Source organism: Sapajus apella, unplaced genomic scaffold (genome assembly GCF_009761245.1).
Source record: "Sapajus apella isolate SASKATOON/1434 unplaced genomic scaffold, GSC_monkey_1.0 scaffold24, whole genome shotgun sequence".
Classification (NCBI taxonomy): Eukaryota; Metazoa; Chordata; class Mammalia; order Primates; family Cebidae; genus Sapajus; species Sapajus apella.
The window spans coordinates 1,618,282-1,639,404 of record NW_022436964.1 but is presented as its reverse complement, the minus strand read 5'-3'; the positions used below and the strand labels follow the sequence as shown (position 1 = coordinate 1,639,404).

The 21,123-nt window shown below is 37.6% G+C and overlaps 1 protein-coding gene across 6 annotated transcripts in view; it reads right to left on the bottom strand.

Annotated features, from left to right (window-relative positions):
• KIF27 (kinesin family member 27) overlaps nt 1–21,123 on the bottom strand; it is an 83,633-nt gene that overhangs the window by 18,541 nt on the left and 43,969 nt on the right. For 5 of the 6 annotated variants that reach the window (XM_032290824.1, XM_032290827.1, XM_032290826.1 and 2 more), the window contains 4 exons: nt 17,641–17,838; nt 8,247–8,360; nt 5,746–5,922; nt 1,215–1,430 (listed from right to left, as the gene is read on the bottom strand). In XM_032290824.1, coding sequence (XP_032146715.1) covers nt 1,215–1,430; nt 5,746–5,922; nt 8,247–8,360; nt 17,641–17,838 — 705 coding nt within the window. The remainder of the gene's footprint in view (nt 1–1,214; nt 1,431–5,745; nt 5,923–8,246; nt 8,361–17,640; nt 17,839–21,123) is intronic. The other variant, XM_032290829.1, reaches the window with a different exon arrangement.

Below are 21,123 nucleotides of genomic sequence, written 5' to 3'. Positions count from 1 at the left end.
TCTGTTTTCCCAAATAGGGTATGAATTTCTCAAGAGAAACATAATACTTTTTTTTTTTTTTTTTTTTTTGCTTCTTCATAGAGCTTAGTAATAGTCACGGGCAGGCAGAATTCCTTAAATATTTGAATTCTGATATATCTTAAGCTATCATATCTTAAAATCTATAAGCCTGGGGCTCCAATTTAACACGCTGGGAGGACAGCCTGGCTTTCTGATCCTCTGCACAGCCACCCAGCTTAAGTTATAAAACAGGGCAGTAGAGGTCCTATAATGTTCCTTTCAACTGCCACTTAGCCCCCAATCAAGGGATTTGTAAATCAATCCTTTCATCAATTCGATGAGCAACAATCTAATGTTATCCTTCCTCCTATTTCTTAATGAGCCCCCTAAACTTCCTCTCATTTGCTCCAAACTAAAACACTACAAGATTCACCAATGTGTGTGATTCTCAGCTATTCACCTTCTCTTAGCAATTTTCCCTTGCTTTGGTGATGATAAGACATCAACAACAAATATTTGCAGAGAAAGTTCAAGTCCAAAAATTCATCTTTGTCTGACGAAGTAAGGTACAGGTACCACTGCCAACTGATTTAAAATTCTGAAAAAAGACAAAGTCTGGGGCAATTTGACAGCCCGTAAATGAATCATCTTTTTCATAGTTTTAAAAAATAAAGGTGAAAGGAGCCATATACTTCCTAAATAAAAACTGTAACTAAAAGGTCTTTTGCTGGGATTAGAATTTTATGCATCTATTTGGCTGGACATAGTATGGACATTGGGCCTTCTCAACCAAGGTTTCATGGAAAGAATTAACCTCTAATTCCTTAAGCATCTGTTGTATGTAATAAATTACCTAGTATTATTCAAGAAATATGTAGAGAAAAGTCACATGCCCTCCAGTAGAGTCCCTCAAATGACTTTCTGTGTTCCCAGCTAAGGAGGCAAATATACTTAAGGAAAATAAGAGTTTCCAAATGCCTGGCAATGCCAGGAAGGGGCCATGTCCAGGGACCACTATGTAAGGATATCTCAGTCTCTAGTCAAGCATGGTTTGTGGTCCAAATAAGCGCCAAGTGAACTCACTACATCTGACAAAATCTCATGGAACCCAGTTTACCAAATGTATCATATTTATGATTATGTGAAAAAGACTGAGGAAATCACTCAAGTGATCCATCATACAGCACCTCCAGTTCCAAAGAATACTGACTTACTTCAGGTGACAGCACTCTACCATTCTTAAGTTTTTCATCCACAGTGTGTCTTCGTTTCTGGAGCTGATCCTTTTCTTTCTGGAGGGCTTCCACTTGTTCTGAAATCTTTATTTTCTCCTCAGCTGTGCTGCTCTGAAGCTGCACATTCTTTTCAGACAATTCTTGTTCCAGTAAGTTCAGGCGAGTTGATATTTTCAAACTATCTGTGTTTAAGGCCTAAAAGATACAACCCACCAGACATCCCAAAAACAGTTACTAGAAATCTAGACTGCATAAAAATTAGCAAAAACAGAGAAAATTGCTAAATATATTTTTAGTTTTTACATTATTGTTTGCTCCCATGGATCTTTTTGAGGGACAGGGGTGTTCATTTTTCTTTTTTTGTTTTTGAGATGGAGTCTTGCTCTGTTGGCGCGACCTCGGCTCACTGCAACCTCTGCTTCCCAGGTTCAAGGGATTCTTCTGCCTCAGCCCCCCAAGTACCTGGGATTACAGGCGCCCGCCACCTGGCTAATTTTTTGTATTTTTAGTAGAGATGGGGTTTTACCATGTTGGCCATGCTGGTCTCCAATTCCTGATCTTGGATGATTCACCTGCCTTGGCCCCCAAAGTGCTGGAATTATAGGCGTAAGCCACCGCGCCCAGCCAGGGTATTCATTTTCTAAAATCTTAAGTTGAATGCCTTTTTAAAAAAATGTCTATTTAAACTCTGAGTTTACTACCAAGAATTTCCTTGACTAGGTTTTCAGAGGCAGTATTTTTCTTTTTATTATTTTCTAAATTGAACTTTTCTTTCTTGGCTTACATTCTACATTGTAGAATTATGTTACAATTTCCTAGGGGTTGAGATTTGGTGTGTTTAAACATATGATTGGTTGGCTTAAACATATAATTTGTTTTTGCTCTTATTTCATTCTGACGAGAAAATATGGCCAGATTTATGGAGATGTTCATTGTGGTCGAATTTCAGGTAATTTGTAAAATATTTTTCATAGTAATTATTTGTATATACTACCATAAGGTTTATGATGTAAACACATACTTTCATAAGGTTTATAATTTTAAAAACGCATTCCCTTCTCCCAAGCTTTTAACTGAATCCTACTCCCAGACAGCCACCTTCAACCTTTTCAATTGGTTCTTCCAGTGTTTGTGGCATGTTTCTAAATGGCACTGTCAATTTTAGACATTGTCTATTGACTATGTATTATGGGAGATAAAGATTTAGCACCCCTATACCTACTCTACTTCTCCATTCTCCCAATATAAGTTATGTTTCAGATTTTAGTTAAAAAAAAAACTGTGATTTTATTATTCATAGGTGAATGATCTAGTGTGAAATGATCATGCTTCTGTTTTGATACAACTTTTTATGGCACCTTCTAGCTAATTCTTCTCCAACAGAACTACAAAATTCCTCTCAACAATTTTTCATTTGATCAAACTTAATCAGGAATTCTTTTCAATCTATTATTTTCTGGAAACATTTTGCCTGAAGCATTCATCCTCCCGCTCCACATTGGACCAGTTGTCTAATGTGGAAAATATCCTGAGAATTTCCATGTTGGGGCACATTTTCAGAATACTGAGTCTTCCTTTTTCATAGTTTGTGCCCTTATTTTTGTGGAGCACATTCTCTAGTAGTTTCCTTGGATTTGATGGGATATACAAATTTTTTAACCTAAAAATGACCTTATTCTAGCTTCACATTTGATTGAGAGTTTGGCTAAGAAGAAAATTATTTTATTAGATATAATTTTCCTCAGGAGTTTGAAGACTGCTTCAGATCTTTAAACTTCTAATGAGGAAAGCTGAGAAGTCCAATGCCATTCTGATTCTTGAGATTTACAAGTAGGTTTTTTTTGTCTAGAAGCTTTCAGGACCTTCTTTTTTCCTTAGTCAGTGTATGCAAATCTTCGCAATGGTATGTTTTAGGTACTCATTTTGCTGGCCTACTTCAGTCTAGAGCTTCACATTACTAGTGTTAATTTTTTTTTTTTTTTTTTTTTTGAGACAGAGTCTTACTCTGTCACCCTCGCTAGAGTGCAGTGGTGAGATCTTCACTCACTGAGACCTCTGCCTCCCCAGTTCAAGCGATTCTCCTGCCTCAGCCTCCCAAGTACCTAGGACTAGAGGTGTGCACCAACACGCCCAGCTAACTTTTGTATTTTTAGTAGAGACAGGGTTTCACCATGTTGGCTAGGATGGTCTTGATTCCTTGACTTTGTAATCCACCTGCCTCAGCCTCCCAAAGCACTAGGATTACAGGTGTGAACCACCGTGCCTAGCCAAGAAAATTTTTTATATGATGTCTTTGATGATATTCTCTCTTCTGTTTTCTCTGTTGTATCTTTCTGGAATTCCCATTACTTGGATCTTGGGCTTCCCAGATTTATCTGCCAATTAAAAATGTTTTTCTCCTACTTTCTATTAACTTATATTTTTACTTACTTTTTGGGATATTTCCTCAATTTTATCCTCCGACTCCTTTTTTTTTTTGAGATAGAGTTTTGCTCTTGTTGCTCTGGCTGGAGTGCAATGGCAGTCTCAGCTCACTGCAACCTCTGCCTCCGAGGTTCAAGCGATTCTTCTGCCTTTGCATCCCAAGTACCTGCGATTACAGGTGCCCACAACCACACCTGGCTAATTTTTGTATTTCTAAAGGAGATGGGGTTTCACCATGTTGGTCAGGCTGATGTCAAACTACTGACCTCTGGTGATCCCCCGACCTTGGCCTCCCAAAGTGCTGGGATTATAGGCGTGAGCCACTGTGCCCATCCTATCCTCCAACTCTTTTAATTTCAAAGAGTTATTTCATGTTTTTAACAACTTGTAGTTCTTTATAGTCATCTTTTAGCACATTGATGATATTAAGATTTCTGTGAAGTCTTTTCAGCTTCTTGCTCTAATGTCTGAGTTCATTTTTTCCTTTTGTTTTGTTCTCTGTCTTTAATAGTGGCATTCCTGAAATGTCCATACTATTTCAGAGTCAGGTAAGAAAAGCTGATAAGATCTGTGATGATAGCATATTTGAGGGCCACTTAGTTGGGGGCTCCCAAATTTAAGTGTTTTTATGTCTTTTTAGATGTTTCAGAAAATTTGCCAGTTTATACTTCTAGGAAGTATAAATCTGGCTGCCAGTGTTTTTGGATCTAAGCAGAGATTAGGAAAGAGATGTTTCACAATTCATGTACAGATTTGCATTCATTCCCTATTTGGAGTTTTTTGACTTACCACAAACTTTGCTGTGCCTGGTTCAATCTTCAGAAAATAAATCGGTCACAGAATGAGAAAAAATAGTTTCCTGACTATGTCGTTTTCATTTTTATGCTACTCCTGCCTTCTGAAAATTTTGGTTCCTTAATTTCTGAGTCTTTTTGATGTTCTATGTGAATTACATCTCTCTAAAGCTGTTATTTTTTAAAAACGAAAACACCTAAAGCATTCCTAAAATGCCCATCACATTTCAGAGTCAGGTATTAAAAGGCTGATAAGATGTGTGGTGATAGCATATATATAGGATCTTGGCCTAGCTCTCATTTTTATCTCTCTAGGTTCTTGGATTGCAGCATCGTCTGTTCTGCTAAGTTAATAACCTCTCATCTATTTGCTTTCTATCTTTTCCTTCTTTGTAATCTTTTCTTCTCTGTTATCTCCTCTACTGTCTTTTCCCCTTTATGGCTTTTCAAAAAATGTAAAAGCTTTAAGGAGATATGATCTACATACTATAGAATTCACCAGTTCAAAGTATATAATTCAGTGGTTTTAGTATATTCACAGTTAAGCAACCATCACCACAATCAATTTTACATTTTTATCACCCCCCCAAAAAAAGAAACCCCACACCTATTAGTATGCTTTCTATTTCCTCCCCAATCCCCCACCAACCCTAGATAACCACTATTCTACTTTTTGTTTCTGAATAGAAATGGAATTGCCTATTCTGGACACTTGATATAAATGGTGTTATACAAAGGTGTTTTTTTTTTGGTGATTGGATTTTTTCACTTAGCATAGGTTTTCAAGGTTCATCCATGTTATTGTATATATCAGTACTTAATTTCTTTCTATTGTCAAATAATATGCTATTGTATGGATAATCACAGTTTGTTTATCCATTCATCACTTGATGAACATTTGTGTTGTTTTCAGTTTTTAGCTATTATGAATAATGTTACTATGAACGTTCACGTTCAAGTTTTTGTTTGCTTTCATTTCTCATGGAGACATACATATAGAAACCTCTGTCTAGGAGTGGGATTACTGGGTCACATAGTGTATCTCTCTCTCTCTCTTTCTCTCTCTAGGAGTGGGATCACTGGGTCACAAAGTTTAGCCTTTTGAGGAATTACAAGATGGTTATCCAAAGCAATTATACCATTTTCCAATTTCACAAGCAGTGTATGAAGGTCCCAGTTTCTCCACCTCTTCCCCCACAGTTCTTATTATCTGTTTTTCTGATTATAGCCATCCTAGTGGGGAGTGGGGAGTGGTTTACAACCAGAATCAAGTAGCATGTTAAACAGAATACCTGACTAGATCTCAATTTCTTATTTTCCAGGTGACTTTTCTCCTGTAACAGGGCCTCCTTCTTAGAAACTATGGCCTCTCGTTTCTTTAAGTCTTCTTCCAGCTCCTCTAATTCTTGGCGTTGGTTCAGAACTTTCTCTACTTCTTCATCTAACCATTTCTTTTGCTCATCCAATTTCTACATTAAAATTCAAAAAAAAAGTTACTTGCTTTTCCTTCTGCCATAAAAATTACATAATAACAACATAATTTCAGATTGGCTGAAATCTCTTTAACGAACATTTAAAAACTATCACTCAGAGTACTCATGTTCCCGTCTGAAATCCTAAAGATATCAGTGGTTCTAGTCAAGATGTAGCTAGGTTGTTTTATAAAGAATTAAAATTTACTCCCCAGATATGTTAAACAGTCTGGGATTTTTTAGCCTGACAAAGAAAGGGCTGATAATTTTCTATGCCTATAATAAGAACATGTTGGGAGTTTTTTCTCTATTATAGTAGTGCATAAGTGGTGCATACTTCCATCATTAGCACTTACACTAGTGGTTGCTCTACTATCTATCTCCCCAACTTGAGCTCCTTGATTGATTGCAGGGACTATAGTTTTTACCTGTCTATCCACATGCCTGGTATATTCCCTGGCCCACAGCAGGCATTCAATAAAATGTTAAATGAATGACTGAATGAATGCCTGATTCAGTCAATCAATGAAGTGAATAAATGAATACATACAGTGAAAGACAGAATATGGAGCATGGAAGGAAACCCAATTTGCATTGTAGCTTGTCAACTTCAAATAATTATTAAAAAAAAAAAACACGAAGAAAACAAAAATAAAAAACTGCTGAAAAGATCTCCAAAATAAACATCTTAGTACTCTCTTGAATTAAAGATATGTAGAAACAAGTACGAACATAAATATAGATGGAATATGACTGTTGAAAAGGAACTCTACCAAATGGACACAGTAATGAAGCACTGCCACCAAAACAACAAATAAATAGGAAAAGAAAACAAAATAGTATTGTTTCCTAGTCCTTCATGAACCTTATAGGAAGGGTTCCTAGAAATCTGTAATACAATGACACAGTGAAGACATATGAGAAAAAGAGAGCAAAATGGCCAAGACAAAGAAGATGCATAGCTCTTCAATCTTCCAATAATACCAAGATATTAATAGTATGATCTTTTAAGCACTATCATGTCCAGGTAACACTGGAGCCTAATTATAGTAGCTCTACAATTACTAGGAGCAGAAAGAACAACTATAAAAATGTTAGTTTTGTTATATCCTTAGATACTCCAGGAGGAGACCCTATGAAGTCTAGCAAGTAACTTAAACATATTCTATAACCATTCCTAAACTGTGAGTGGGGTTTGAAAGATGAGTAAGAGATTCTTTTTAAGCTCCACTTAAAAGGAAAAAAACTAAAAAATTACAACTGGTAATGACATTTCTAGGTGGAATGGGTGTTATGTGGGAATGCATCCATGTCAGTATTAAATGTCACTAATAAAATGTAAAATTTATGAAGACAGAATAAATCTTTCTAAAGTAAGGTAGATTTAATTGCATTCTGGGTATTTTAAATACAATATTTTCTTATATAAAATTTACAATTTCACTTTCTTTGAACTTTGAAATCTGTTTGTGGATTATGACTTTCTTTTTAAAAGGTGGCACTAAAATAATGGCTCTTTAATATATAGAGTACATATACAATTTGGTTTTATTTGAATGTAGAGCTCTGATTTTTAGAAATATATTTGTCTTCATGAGATGGGAATAAATACAATCCAGTGAACATAGATTTCAATTTATAGCCTACAACATTCAAATAAACTCATTTCTACTGAAATAAGAATATATTTTGCTGAGAGAGCAAAAAAAATATAGCACATTTCTGGATGAGAAAATAATTTTGTAATCATAAAAGTTTCACTACTTGGGCAACAGGATTATTATAAGTCCAAATCTTAGCATCACACAATATACCCATGTAATAAACCTGCACATGTATCCCTGAATCTAAAATTTAAGACAAGAAAAATAATAAAGTTTCAAAACAAATACCAGAAATTTTGCATTCGGACGGCAAAGAGTTTAGTGTTTAAAAGCTTTATTCAGAGTCCGCCAGTTTTTACATCTATCTATCTGTCTGTCTGTCTGTCTAGGGAGTTTGCTCTTGTTACTCAGGCTGGAGTACAATGGCGTGGTCTCAGCTCATTGCAACCTCCACCTCCCGGGTTCAAGTGATTCTCCTGCCCCAGCCTCTCAAGTAGCTGGGATTACAGGCGCCCACAACCACGCCCAGCTAATTTTTGTATTTTTAGTAGAGATAGGGTTTTACCATGTTGAACAGGCTGGTCTTTAACTCTTGACCTCAGGCAATCCACCCACCTTGGCCTCCAAAGTGCTAAGATTACAGACATGAGTTTACCTCTATTTAAACAACCATCAGATTGAAGAGAAACCAGGAAACACTAAGTAGAATTGACAAACCTGGAGTTGGTCTATACTTCCAAACGAACCTTTTCTCCTTTTCAAGTTACATGCATCAGGGTCCTCAGCTTTCAGTTTTAGACCATCTTCCTGTCCTGTTTTTAACTGTAGTTCCTATAGAAAAAGAAATTGAAAACATCTTATTGCTTTTACACTTGACCATCATTAAGTATGCAGATAATTCTTTTCTTTTCTTTTTTTTGGAGACAAGTTCTCACTCTGTCACCCAGGCTGGAGTGCAGTGACACAATCATAGCCTCAAACTCCTGGGCTCAAGCCATCCAGCCACATTTTCTTAACATTTACTTGTTGAGTCACAGAAAGAGAAAATGAGTAGATGATGGTTGGGGCTATTTGAGAAGAAAATAATGGGGAGTTTTTTTGTTTAAAAAAGTTTTTCAGAGATAGAGTTTCACTCTGTCACCTAGACTAGAGGGCAATAGTGTGATCACAGCCTACTGTAGCCTCGAGCTCCTGGGCTCAAGTAATCCTCTCAGAGCCTCCCAAGTAGCTAGGACTACAGGCATGCACCACCACGTCCAGCTAATTTTTTTTAAATTTTTTGTAGAGATGGGGGTCTCACTATGTTGCCCAGGCTGGTCTCCAGCGATTCTCCTGGCCTTCAGTGATCCTCTGGCCTCAACTTCCTAAAGCTCTAGGATTACAGGCATGAGTCACCAAGCTCAGCCTTAATTTTTAGTTGACAAACAATAATTGTACATATTCATGAGGTACGTAGTGATATTTCAATACATATAATGTATAGTGATCAGACTAGGGCAATTAGCATATCCAAGAAAAAAGGAATGTTAGCTCCCACTGAGGCAATAAAATGTAACTGCAAAAATTAGGATATACTAACAAAACTGAGGATTTTTTTCATTCTTCATGAGTGTTACAAATTAGCACAACATGGATAAGAGTCTGAAATTATAAGTGGGTTTTTCTCTTCTGCCTTTCTGAGCTTATTACCTTCATAAGTTACTCCACCTAAGACATCCATCTGATGTGGGTATATTAAAATTTATTATGGTAGAAATGCAAAAAGAAATGTTCAATATCTAGTGTTCAAAAATGGGAGTTTGCACTATGAGAGTAGCCTTAGAAGATAGATCATGGTCTTATGAAGCATATTGTCCAAATTCTTTAGTTTCTATCCACAATGTGTTTTTTTGAGTCAGAGTCTCACTCTGTCGCCCAGGCTGGAGTGCAATGGCACAATCTTGGCTCACTGCAACATTCACTTCCTGGGTTTCAAGTAATTCTCATGCCTCAGCCTCCTGAGTAGCTGGGATTACAGGTGTGCCACCACAACTGGCTAATTTTTGTATTTTCTTTTTCTCAGTAGAGACGGAGTTTCACCATGGTGGCCAGGCTGGTCTCGAACTCCTGACCTCAGGTGATCCATCTGCCTTGGCCTCCCAAAGTGCTGGGATTACAGGGGTAAGCCACCATGCCCAGCCTCCATTCACATCTTAAGGGTCAAGGCAACAGGTTCAATGTTGGCCAGGCGGGGTGGCTCACACCTGTAATCCAGCACTTTGGGAGGCCGAGGTGGGCTGACCACTTGAGGTCAGGAGTTCGAGACCAGCATGGCCAACATGGTGAAACCCCGTCTCTAATAAAAATACAAAAATTAGCTGGGCATGCACCTGTAATCCCAGCTAGTCAGGAGGCTGAGGCACAGAATCGCTTGAACCTGAGGCAGAGGTTACAGTGAGCCACGATTGCACCATTGCACTCCAGCCTGGGTGACAGAGTGTGACTGTGTCTAAAAAGAAAAAAAAAAGGCACAATGTTCATGATGTCCATCACTAAAGCTTAGCGGGAATCAGGAAGGAGGCCCCGAGTTAAAGTGGGCCAGTCCACAGGTAACTACACAATTGAAAGTGCTGAGTATATACTTTTATAGCAATTTGACAGAATAATTTGATGTCTGATGACTTTAATAATTTTTAAAATGGACTTTTATTTGTATATTTTAAATTTCAATTTTCTATTAATTCATGTTTTACAAAAGTGCTAGGCTGTGACAAATTTATAACAAAATAAAAACTATACCTTCTCCACAAGTAATTTCAGAAGCACTGATAGAAAGTAAAAAGAAAAGTCTAGTGTTCTCCAGCCCTGGGAATGGCAAAAAGGAGAAAAGAGTCAGTAAGAAAGATTTGTTTTCCAGTTGTCCTCTGTCTGAGTTTTGGTCCAGAAAGGAGGATGATAAGTAAAGGTATCAGTGGAGACAGAGGTGCTCGTAACTCATTTGGGAGAGAAAATGCAGACTGCAGTGCAGAAGCCCCACACCCATATATGATTGTCCAGTCTTGCTGAAAGAGCAGAGTACAATTAGGAAAGACACCCGGTTGGGCACAGTGGCTCATGCCTGTAATCCCAGCACTTTGGGAGGCCAACGTGGGTGGATCACAAGGTCAGGAGTTTGAGACCAGCCTGACCAACATGGTGAAACCCCGCTCTAAGAAAAAAAAAAAAAAAAAAAGGAAAGACACCCTAATTGGACTCCTTGGTCTTATATGGCATGGATCCTGAGTTGAGAGCTAATGTAGGTAGTCACTGTGAAGAACTGGCTCCCAAATTGGGTATGAGAATAGGCCACTGGGCTATCAAGCTAGAAAGAATGCCTACTAGCCTCAATAGGGGCTTATAATGCTAGTGGGAGATGAGATGAAGGGAAAGCACCCTCATGCTCTAAACCAGAAGCAAGACCAGACTATGATTTATGACAGCCAGGGGTTTCATCATCAGGGGCAGCAGATTAGGCAGGGTAAGGTGGACAAGGGAGAACAGTTTCCAGCTGGTCACATTCCTCAACTCCAAGGCATAGGATAAAAGAAACATATACACCCAACCATAACATACAACTGGATGCCATCTTAGGGAGAGAAGCATAGGGAAGAAGAGGCTAAGAGACTAAGCATTCTTATTCAAGAGACCTGAGAAGTATTTAAAGGAAGTGTTTACATTTTCAGAATAAGGTTTGAACAGAGAGAACATCTGATTAGTTTCCACCATATTTCCAGCAATAATCATGATGTGGATAGAAGAGGAGAGGGGCACTCACAAAGATGACAGGTGCTACAGACTAAATAAAGAAAAAATTTACACCCATCTGAATGATGAGGGAATGTGGACCCTATTATATTGGCTGCCATAGTTCTTCATGTTTCCCTAGCTCTAGTTCATAGCTATAATTTAGCCCCTGTCGTAGTCCTAGAAATTTCAGGATGATGAAATAAAGCAACTTTAAATAAAGTGACCTTATATGGAGTTAACTCTCTACTATTTGTTTGTCCACATACACTTTAAAAGCATACTGCAGTAGTTCTAATTCCATCTTCCACATGTTGCTCCAGACAAAGCCTTTTTTCTTATATTGTAATCTTTTTTTTTGAGAAGGAGTTTCGCTCGTTACCCAGGCTGGAGTGCAATGGCGCGACCTCGGCTCACCGCAACCTCCGCCTCCTGGGTTCAGGCAATTCTCCTGCCTCAGCCTCCTGAGTAGCTGGGATTACAGGCACATGCCACCATGCCCAGCTAATTTTTTGTAGTTTTAGTAGAGACGGGGTTTCACCATGTTGACCAGGATGGTCTCGATCTCTTGACCTCGTGATCCACCCGCCTCAGCCTCCCAAAGTGCTGGGATTACAGGCGTGAGCCACCGCGTCCGGCCCTGTAATCTCTGTTATACATATTAAAATCACTGTGTACCAGGCACTGTGCTAGGCTTTTTATGTCTATTTATCCCATTTAGCCCTCGAAACAATCCTATGATATAGGGACTATCATAAAATCCATTTTATAGATGAGGAAATGGGTGGTTAAAAAGCTCAAGATCATACTGCTACCCATGATTTCAGGAGTTCTCACATCTTTTCTTCAAAGCCTATCCATGGACCTCAGTTAAGAACTGCTGCTCTAAAGAAAACCTATGCAGAAGTTGTACTATTCTTTAGAAATGGTTTAGTCAAGTAGAAAAGGGACAGACAGGAGTGTCAGAAAGTTAGCTCCAAACAGACAGCAAATATCCTTTACGACTGTAAACAGGTTTTCTGTTTTTGTATTAAGTAGTGGATACACCAATGTATCTTTGGGACAGTCTGGTTCCTTTTTCTGGAATACTTGCTATCCCCCATAAATGGGTCATTTCACTAGAATTAGAGATGTGGCTAGATGGAATAAAAGTGCCCTAGATGGCCAGGTGTGGTGCCTTATGCCTGTAATACCAGCATTTTGGGAGGCTGAGGCAGGAGGACCACTTGAGCCCAGGAGTTCGAGACCAGCCTGGGCAACATAGTAAGACCTTATCTCTACCAAAAAATTTAAAAATTAGTGAGGTGCACTGGCATGTGCGTGAAGTCCTAGCTACTTGGGAGGCTGAGGTGGGAGGATTTCTTGAGCCCAGGAGGCTGCAGTGAGCCATGATCATACAACTGCACTCTAACCTGGATGACAGAGCCAGATCTTGTTTCAAAAAAGAAAAAAGTAGCCAGGTACAGTGGTTCACACCTGTAATCCCAGCACTTTGGGAGGCCGAGGTGGGCAGATCATGAGGTCAGGAGTTCGAGACCAGCCTGGTCAACATGGTGAACCCCCCCATCTCTACTAAAAATACCAAAAAAAAATAAAAAATTAGCTGGGCGTAGTAGTGGCGGGCACCTGTAATCCCAGCTACTTGGGAGACTGAGGCAGGAGATTCACTTGAACCTGGGAGGCAGAAATTGCAGTGAGCCAAGATCTCACCACTGCCCTCCAGCCTGGGCAACAAAATAACAAAGTGAGACTCCGTCTCAAAAAAAAAAAAAAAGTGCCCTAGATAAGAAGGTAAAAAATTTGAGTTATAGGCAGAGTTGCATTTCAGCAGACTTCTACTCTTTGAAGAAGAGAGTATTTTTCTTTTCTCTAAACATGGATTTAGAGAGTGCTATGTCATTCTGGTTTAAGCCATGACCTATAAGAGATGAGGAGCTAAAACTCAAGGACCACAACACCGAACAAGCAGGCCTGATCCTCGCATGGGAAGAAGAGCTAAAACAAAACAGACTATGTTGGTGGCAGCAGAAATGAAAATTGGACAGATTCTTGGTGTTTTAAAGATAATACTCTAAAGGCTTCAGTGGTTCATTGGATATGCATGATAAGAAAGAGACAAGAGCCAATGATGATGCCTAAATTTCCAGCTCACCCAACTGATATATCATATAAGGCACATTGGAGAACTACATTTTTTCCTCCCATGAAGGGAGCAGGGAGTAGGGAATCATGAAAAGATAAGTAAGGAAGACCATGAATTCATCTATAAGACAACCTAATGAAGACGTTAGAGCTCAAAGAACAGATTTGGGATTAAGCATTAAATGTGGGAATTTTCAGTTTAATTGCAGCCATGAAAAAGTATCCTACACTCACCTAGGATGGAGTGTAGAAGATAAGAGGGAGGGCAGAGACCAGAGCCATGAGGAACTCCCATATTTAAAAGGACTGGTGGAGTGGAATGAGCTAGCCAAAACAGAGAACAAGCAATCAAAAAGAGGAAAAAACAAGGGAAGTATAATGTCACAAAGGCAAGGGGAAAATACTTCAAGATGGAAGGAGTGCTGAACTGTGCTGGATGCACAGTGTTAAACTAAGGATACTGGTGACAGAGAGAGCACCAGTGAACTTCTCAAGAACTGTGAAGTGAGTGATAGAGCCAGAAGCCAGCTGGAGAGGATAAGAGAATGACTGAAAGCAGAAATAACAGAAACAAATGCAGTCAACTTTTCCAAGTTCGATTACAAAGGGGAGGTAAGAAAGGGAGAGATAAAAAGGTTGAAGGAAGGTAATTTCAGGATGAAAAAAATCTAAGATGTTTAAAGACAAATCCAGAAGAAAAGTTGAAAATAAAAGGATAAAAGATGACACATACATGCTTAGCACATTATTGCTTGAGTAGAAATATCAATAAATGCTAACTATTGCTATAATTAGTTACCATTATTATTATGAATATCATTATTGTTACCAGTTCTGTTAAATACAAGAGTTCCTCATAGCTCTGATTTTTGTCCTCTTGTCTTCTATACTTCATCGTAGGTAACTATAGAATACTTTTCCATGGCTGAAATTAAACTCAATACTCTTCACTGGGTTGTCTTATAGTGTCAAGGAAATTTAAATAGCAATTCCATTTATAATAGTGTCTAAAAGGATATCTAGGAACCAGTTTAAGTAAAAAAGTAAAATACTACTAGTACACTAAAAATTATAAGACATTGCTGAAAGAAATTAATGAAGACCTAAACAAATGGAAAGACTTCCAATGCTCATGGATAAGAAAATTTAGTATTGTCAAGATGTCAGTACTACTCAGAGCAATCTAGAAATTCAACAATCTCTATCAAAATTTCAATAGCCTTTTTTGTAGAAATGGAAAAGCCCATCCTCAAAATCACAGGGAAAATTGTAGGGGCCCTGAATAGCCAAACTCATCTTGAAAAAGAAGAGCAAGGTGGGAGGACTTACTTTCCCATTTCAAGACTTAATACAAAGCTACAGTAATCAAAATAGTGTGATACTGGCGTAAGGATAGACATATAGACGTATGGAACAGAATTACGAGTTTAGTAACCTATGGCAAGTAGATTTTTTAAAAATAAAAATTGGGGCCGAGCATGGTGGCTCATGTCTGTAATCCCAACACTATGGGAGGCCAAGATCAGAGGGTCACTTGAAGCCAGGAGTTCAACACCAGCCTGGGAAATAGAGCAAGACACTGTCTACAAAAAGTAGGAATTGAAATTAGCCAGGTGTGATGGTGAGCATCTGTAGCCCCAACTACTTAGAAGGCTAAGGTACGGGGCCTGCTTGAGCCCAGGAATTGGAGGCTGCTGTGGGCTATGATCATGCCACTGCACTTCAGCCTGGGTTACAGAGTGAGACCCTATCTCAAAAAAACAAAACTGTACATATATAAAGTATACAACATGATGTTTTGATAAACATAGTGCAATGATTACTGTAGTAAAGCTAACATATTTATCTCTTCATGTAGTTAGCATTTTGCTTTTATGTGGTAAGGGCACCTGAAATCCACTCTCTCAGCAAATTTCCACTATACAATAGTCATCATGCTATACATTAAGTCTCTGTCTACATAATTACAACTTTGTACCCTTTGACCAACATCTCTCCATTTCCCTCATCAGCATCTCCCTATTTCCCCCTCCAGCTGATTTTTTATAAGGGTGCCAAGCCCATTCAATGGAGGAAAGAACAGTCTTTTCAACAGATGGTACTAGTACAACTGGAGTTCCACATGCAAAAGAATAAATTTGAACCCACTACTTCACACCATATACAAAAGCTGACCCCAAAATAGACCAATGACCTAAATATAAAAGCAAAAACCATAAAACTCTTAGCAGAAAACATAGGGGTACATCTTCACAACCTTGGATTTAGGCAATGGATTTTTAGACACGACACCAAAAAGTACAAGCGACAAAAGAAAAAAATAGATAAATCAGACTTCAACAAAATTAAAATGGACAACTCAAGTGACCATTGATGGATGAATGGATAAAGAAACTGTGGCACAGCCATACAATGGAATATTATTTGGCAATAAAACGGAATGAAGTTCTTATACATGCTGCATTGTGGATGAACCTTGAAAATATTATGCTAAGTGAAATAAGCCAGACACAGAAGGTAAAATATTATATGATTCTACTTATATGAAGTAACTAGAATAAGCAAATTCATAGAGAAAGTAGATTAGAGATTACCAGGGGCTGGGATAAGGGGAAAATGAGGAGCTGTTGCTTAATAGTTAAAGAGTGTCTGTTTGGGGTGATGAAAATGTTTTGGAAATAGATAGTGGTGATGGTTGCACAAGACTGTGAATGTAATTAATGGCACTGAATTATACACTTAAATTATTAAAATGGTAAATTTTATGTTATATATCATTTACCACAACTTAAAAATGAATAATATATTAAAAAAGAATGTCCAACCCATTTAATTATATAGTTTAAATGAGTGCATTATATGGTATTATATGAATTATATCTCAATAAAGACTGTTAAAAAAAATAGAATGAGTAACTTGGTTTAAATGTTCTTTAAGTTCCCTTCCATTGCTGATTTCTGTGATATTTTTTAAGGGTGGAAAATAGGTTATGTCCATTGTTAAAAGTCTAGGAAATCTGGGGCATACTGATAATGGGAGAGGCTAAATATGTGCAGGGACAGGGCGTATATGGCGTATCTCTGTACCTTCCTTTCAATTTTGCTGTGAACCTAAAACTGCTCAAAGAAAGTAAAACCTTAGTGGCCAGGCACAGGGGCTCATGCCTTTAATCCCAGCACTTTGGGACGCCAATGCAGGTGGATCACAAGGTCAGGAGTTCGAGACCAGCCTGACCAACACGGTGAAACCCTGTCTCTACTAAAAATACAAAAATTAGCCAGGCATGGTGGTGCTCGCCTGAAATCCCAGCTACTCAGGAGGCTGAGGCAGGAGAATCGCTTGAACCCGGGAGGCAGAGGCTGCAGTGATAGTGCCACTGCACTCCAGCCTGGGCAATACAGCAAGACTGTCTCAAAAAAAAAAAAAAAAAAATCTCGGAAATCTCCAATTATGTCCCTTGCCTTGGGTTCAGCTTCACATTTCAATGAAACAGAGCCTAGCATACAGTACTAGATAAGTGTCTGTTATTATGATCATCATCATCTTTTTCAAAAAGATGATGTCTGTGAGACAAGTATGATTAAAACCATTTTCGATAAGAATAAACAGAGAGGGTAAAATTTTTGAGAAATTTGAGAAAATTTATTTTTTCAATAAATCTCTCACCCAGCAACTGAGAGAGCTAGGATTTGAACCCATGATAGCCTAGTCCAAGAGCCCAGGCTGACACCACTAAGTTCCTCCCCAGCCCAATCTATTCTAGAACTGCTGTACATACAGGTCTGATCATTTTTCTGCTGTGAATGAAATGGTACCACTTTACCTGGTACTTTTTCTGTGTAGCCACATGGACAATGCATGTCAAAGCACTTTGAAAACAGAAAATCCTATTCAAATTGTAGGTATTATTTACAAAGTTGGCTTTATAAATGTGTGTTTTTGACAGCCTAAAGTTAAGATCCTACTAAGAGAAATTATCATCGTACCTTCTTTTGTGAAGTCAAAGCCTTCAAGACAGTACTCAGAATTCAATAAATAGGTTTTACTATGTAGATGAACAAAGCTTTAAAGTGAATAAGGACAGCAGTGAAGGACAGGTCAAGGATAGATATTTCACAAGCCAACTGAATCAAGACCATGGCTTCATTAGCTCTGAGCCATTTAACATTTCATATTATACTTAGCAGGAATGTATGACAATATTACTTTGATTTTTTGCTGGTCCCGCTTAATTACTGCATCCAGTTGCTTCCTTTTTTCATTTTCTTCTCCAAGTTTTCTTTGTAGCTGTACCTTTTGATACTTCATGTGATCTACATTCTGCTCTAGTTCATTAGCACGTTTCTCGTTTTGGATTGACAGTGATGCCAATTTCTTACTATCTTGTTGCTTCCTCTGTAAGACCTGAAATCGTATGGAATATTTCAAAATGAAAAACTGAATCTCTCACATTCCCCAACAAAACTTCATCTTTTCATTTAATGATAAAAGAAGAAATTTTCTGTAGATTTTCATTTATTTTTGACAGGTTCATAAACAATATTGGTTACTCTCCTACATTTGCATTTTTGCAACTAGGGAAACCATCACCACTTTCATCCCAAATGTAAAAATATAAAGAATGATGAGACTTCCTGATGTGGACAACAAACAAAATAAAATGGATGATTTGCTTTTTATTAATAAGCATTTTAATTTAAAAATTAGTTAAAACAGCATAAAACGGAATTTATATTTTAAGAGTCACTCATATCATACACCCCTAATTTACCTGTCCTGCTTCCCAACACAAAATTACCAATTTCTTAAATATTCTTCCAGGAAAAAAAATGTATGCATATGCATGCAAACAGCTTCATATATATTCTATATAGACTCCTATCTCCCTTTTTCCCTAGTTATCTCAGAGGTCTTTTCATATAGATTTGTTCTGTGTGGGGGCACAGCATTCCACTGTGCACTTGTTTTTATAGCTACAGCTATAGCCTAAATCGTTAATCCCTGAGTTAAGATGATCAGAGCTGATAACATTTTCCCTGAGAGTGACCATTATAATTACTGTTTTAACATTTATCTTAAATTCCTTCTCATCTAACTAAAATTATGTATAGATAGCATTAGGGTTTCAAAGTGTTCATACCATTAATATAAAATACTTGTGTTACAATTTAGTCCTGACCAAAGTTAGACTTGTATTATGTTATTAGCATTGCACTAAGTACCAATTGGGTGGCATAAAAAAGTTAAGGAGATGTCATTCATAAATTATGCCGACCACAATTATTTCCTTTATTTTGGCAATAACGTGTTAGCATAAGCAAGTTTTATTTTAACTAAATTAAGCATCCAAGAGGCACTGCAATTTATAGCAGTGCTACTCAAAATGTGATCTGTGGACCAGTGCTAGTTCACAGACACTGTTGTCAATTTGTACCCCTCAGCATACTATTAGATTCAGTTGATGTTTTCATGCAAGACCTTTTTGATGAAGGAAGCTGTGCAATGATTGACCTTTATCTCATCACAGAACAAGAACAATCTGCAGATGGACTACTTTGGATACCACTGGCTTAGAGGCCACAAGCCTTTGTACTTTCCAATACCTAAATCTGGACACCGGCTTTGCCACTTACAATTGACAATAATTACAATACTGCAGCAAAAATTATGATATCAGTATTTTAGTGTCTTTTTCACATAATATTAAAAATATCAGTGTACATCTGAAAATCTTAAGAGTGAGATACTGTTCCCACTGTCTTTTGCATTTTTCCATAGTTGCTCAAATGCATCAGCATGAAACTATTAATGCAGCATGTAACGCTCTACGTATACCTGAAGACATTAAAAATATAGGTTTTAGAAGTTTCTAATTTAAATTTTTTTTGTTTTAAAAATGAAAATAACTGTATTCTACCAATAAAAATACTAGTATTTCAGTACTTTAAAACAGCATGATATGGCTGGGTGCAGTGACTCGCACCTGTAATCCCAGCACTTTGGGAGGCCAAGACAGGCCAAGACCACTTGACGTCAGGATTTCAAGACCAGCCTGACCGACATGGTGAAACCCCATGTCTACTAAAAACACGAAAATTTGCAGGTGTGTGGCGGGCACCTGTAATCCCAGCTATTTGGGAGCCTGAGGCAAGAGGATCACTTGAGCCTGGGAGGTGAAGGGTGGAGGATGCAGTGTCCAGCCTAGGCAACAGAGCAAGACTCCGTCTCAAAAAAAAAACAAAAACAAAAACAAAAAACCATGTTATGTTAGAGTACTGAAAACTGGTATTGTCATCACCACTATGGGACTCTGACTGTGTTATTTTACCTTTCTAAACCTTTGTTTCCACATTTGTAAAATGGCTAAAAATGCCCACTTCAAAGGATTAAATAATGTATATAAACCATTTGGTATGTTTAGGCCCTCAACAAATGGTAACTATTGTCCTCCTCATCCTCCTTATCATTCTATCCCCATCAGTAGTGCATGGACGTGTCAAAGGTACAAAATTTCTAAAACTATGTCTTGTTTCTGTCCTCTGCTGTATCAGATGTTTCTTTCGAGGTTAAGTTCCACACCTTTCTTTTCCTTTCCTTCTTAGTACTCTTAGCAGAAAAGGATACACAGCAGGAAGCATAGAAAACATGGAAAGACATATAATAATAATAATATAATAATCCACAAATCCTATTAATAGTCTTTAATCTTCTAATCTCTCCCATTTTAGTTGTGTGAGACATAGGAAATACAAAAATAACCTCTGCGGAATTCATAAACAAGGCTTAAACTATAGATGTATATGATAAGTAACCTCTCTAGAAAAATAATAATTTTGGTTTTCAATGTTGAGAATAAGAATTATAATAAGAACTGACGCTAGAATACAAACTTATTAAATTATAAATAAAATTTCACAATAAACACAAGGAAAAATCTTAATCATTATATCCTACTAATGTTTTGCTAAAATGAATACTTTGTTAGGCATCACAGCCCTAATTTAAAGAATTAAGAAGTGAAAAAGAATTCATCCCAACACTTTCAGAGGTGAATTCCAAAGTGAAAATATGTATTCTGAAGGAAAATGGAAGGTGTGACATAGATAACCACCCTACGTCCTCCTTTAAGCAATTCAAATATTCAAGTCATATTATTTTAATTTGGTATTGACTTGAGAAGCTATTTAGGTAATAACCTTTAGTGGAAATATCCAGATGTTTGAGGTGGCATAAGAAACTCCAGGAGGGACTTTTCTGGCTTGTTCACCTCCGCCTCCCTACCTAGATTAGGACCAGGCACACGAGAGGTATATCACAAATATCTATTTTGTTGAAAGCAAATAAACGTGGCATAGTTCAAAAATAATAATAATGCTGTGAATAGGTTAATTACAATTCTACCTATAATGGAAACAATATAAAAATGTTTCTATAGCACGAAAGCAGTAGATCATGAGATCATGAGAGGTAAAGAAATCCTAGAAAGTTCATTATGATCAGACTAACAAAGCACTGTGACTATCTCCAAAGCACCTGGAAATGGCTTCATCACACAAAATCTCTATGTGATGGGATATTTCTCATAGAATAGAATTTTTAACTGTAGCTATTTCTAAAGTTAAAGCTAAAACCAGGCATTAGGAAGTTAAGGATAAGTTGCAGTACACAAAGTTATTAACTCTTCTTAAG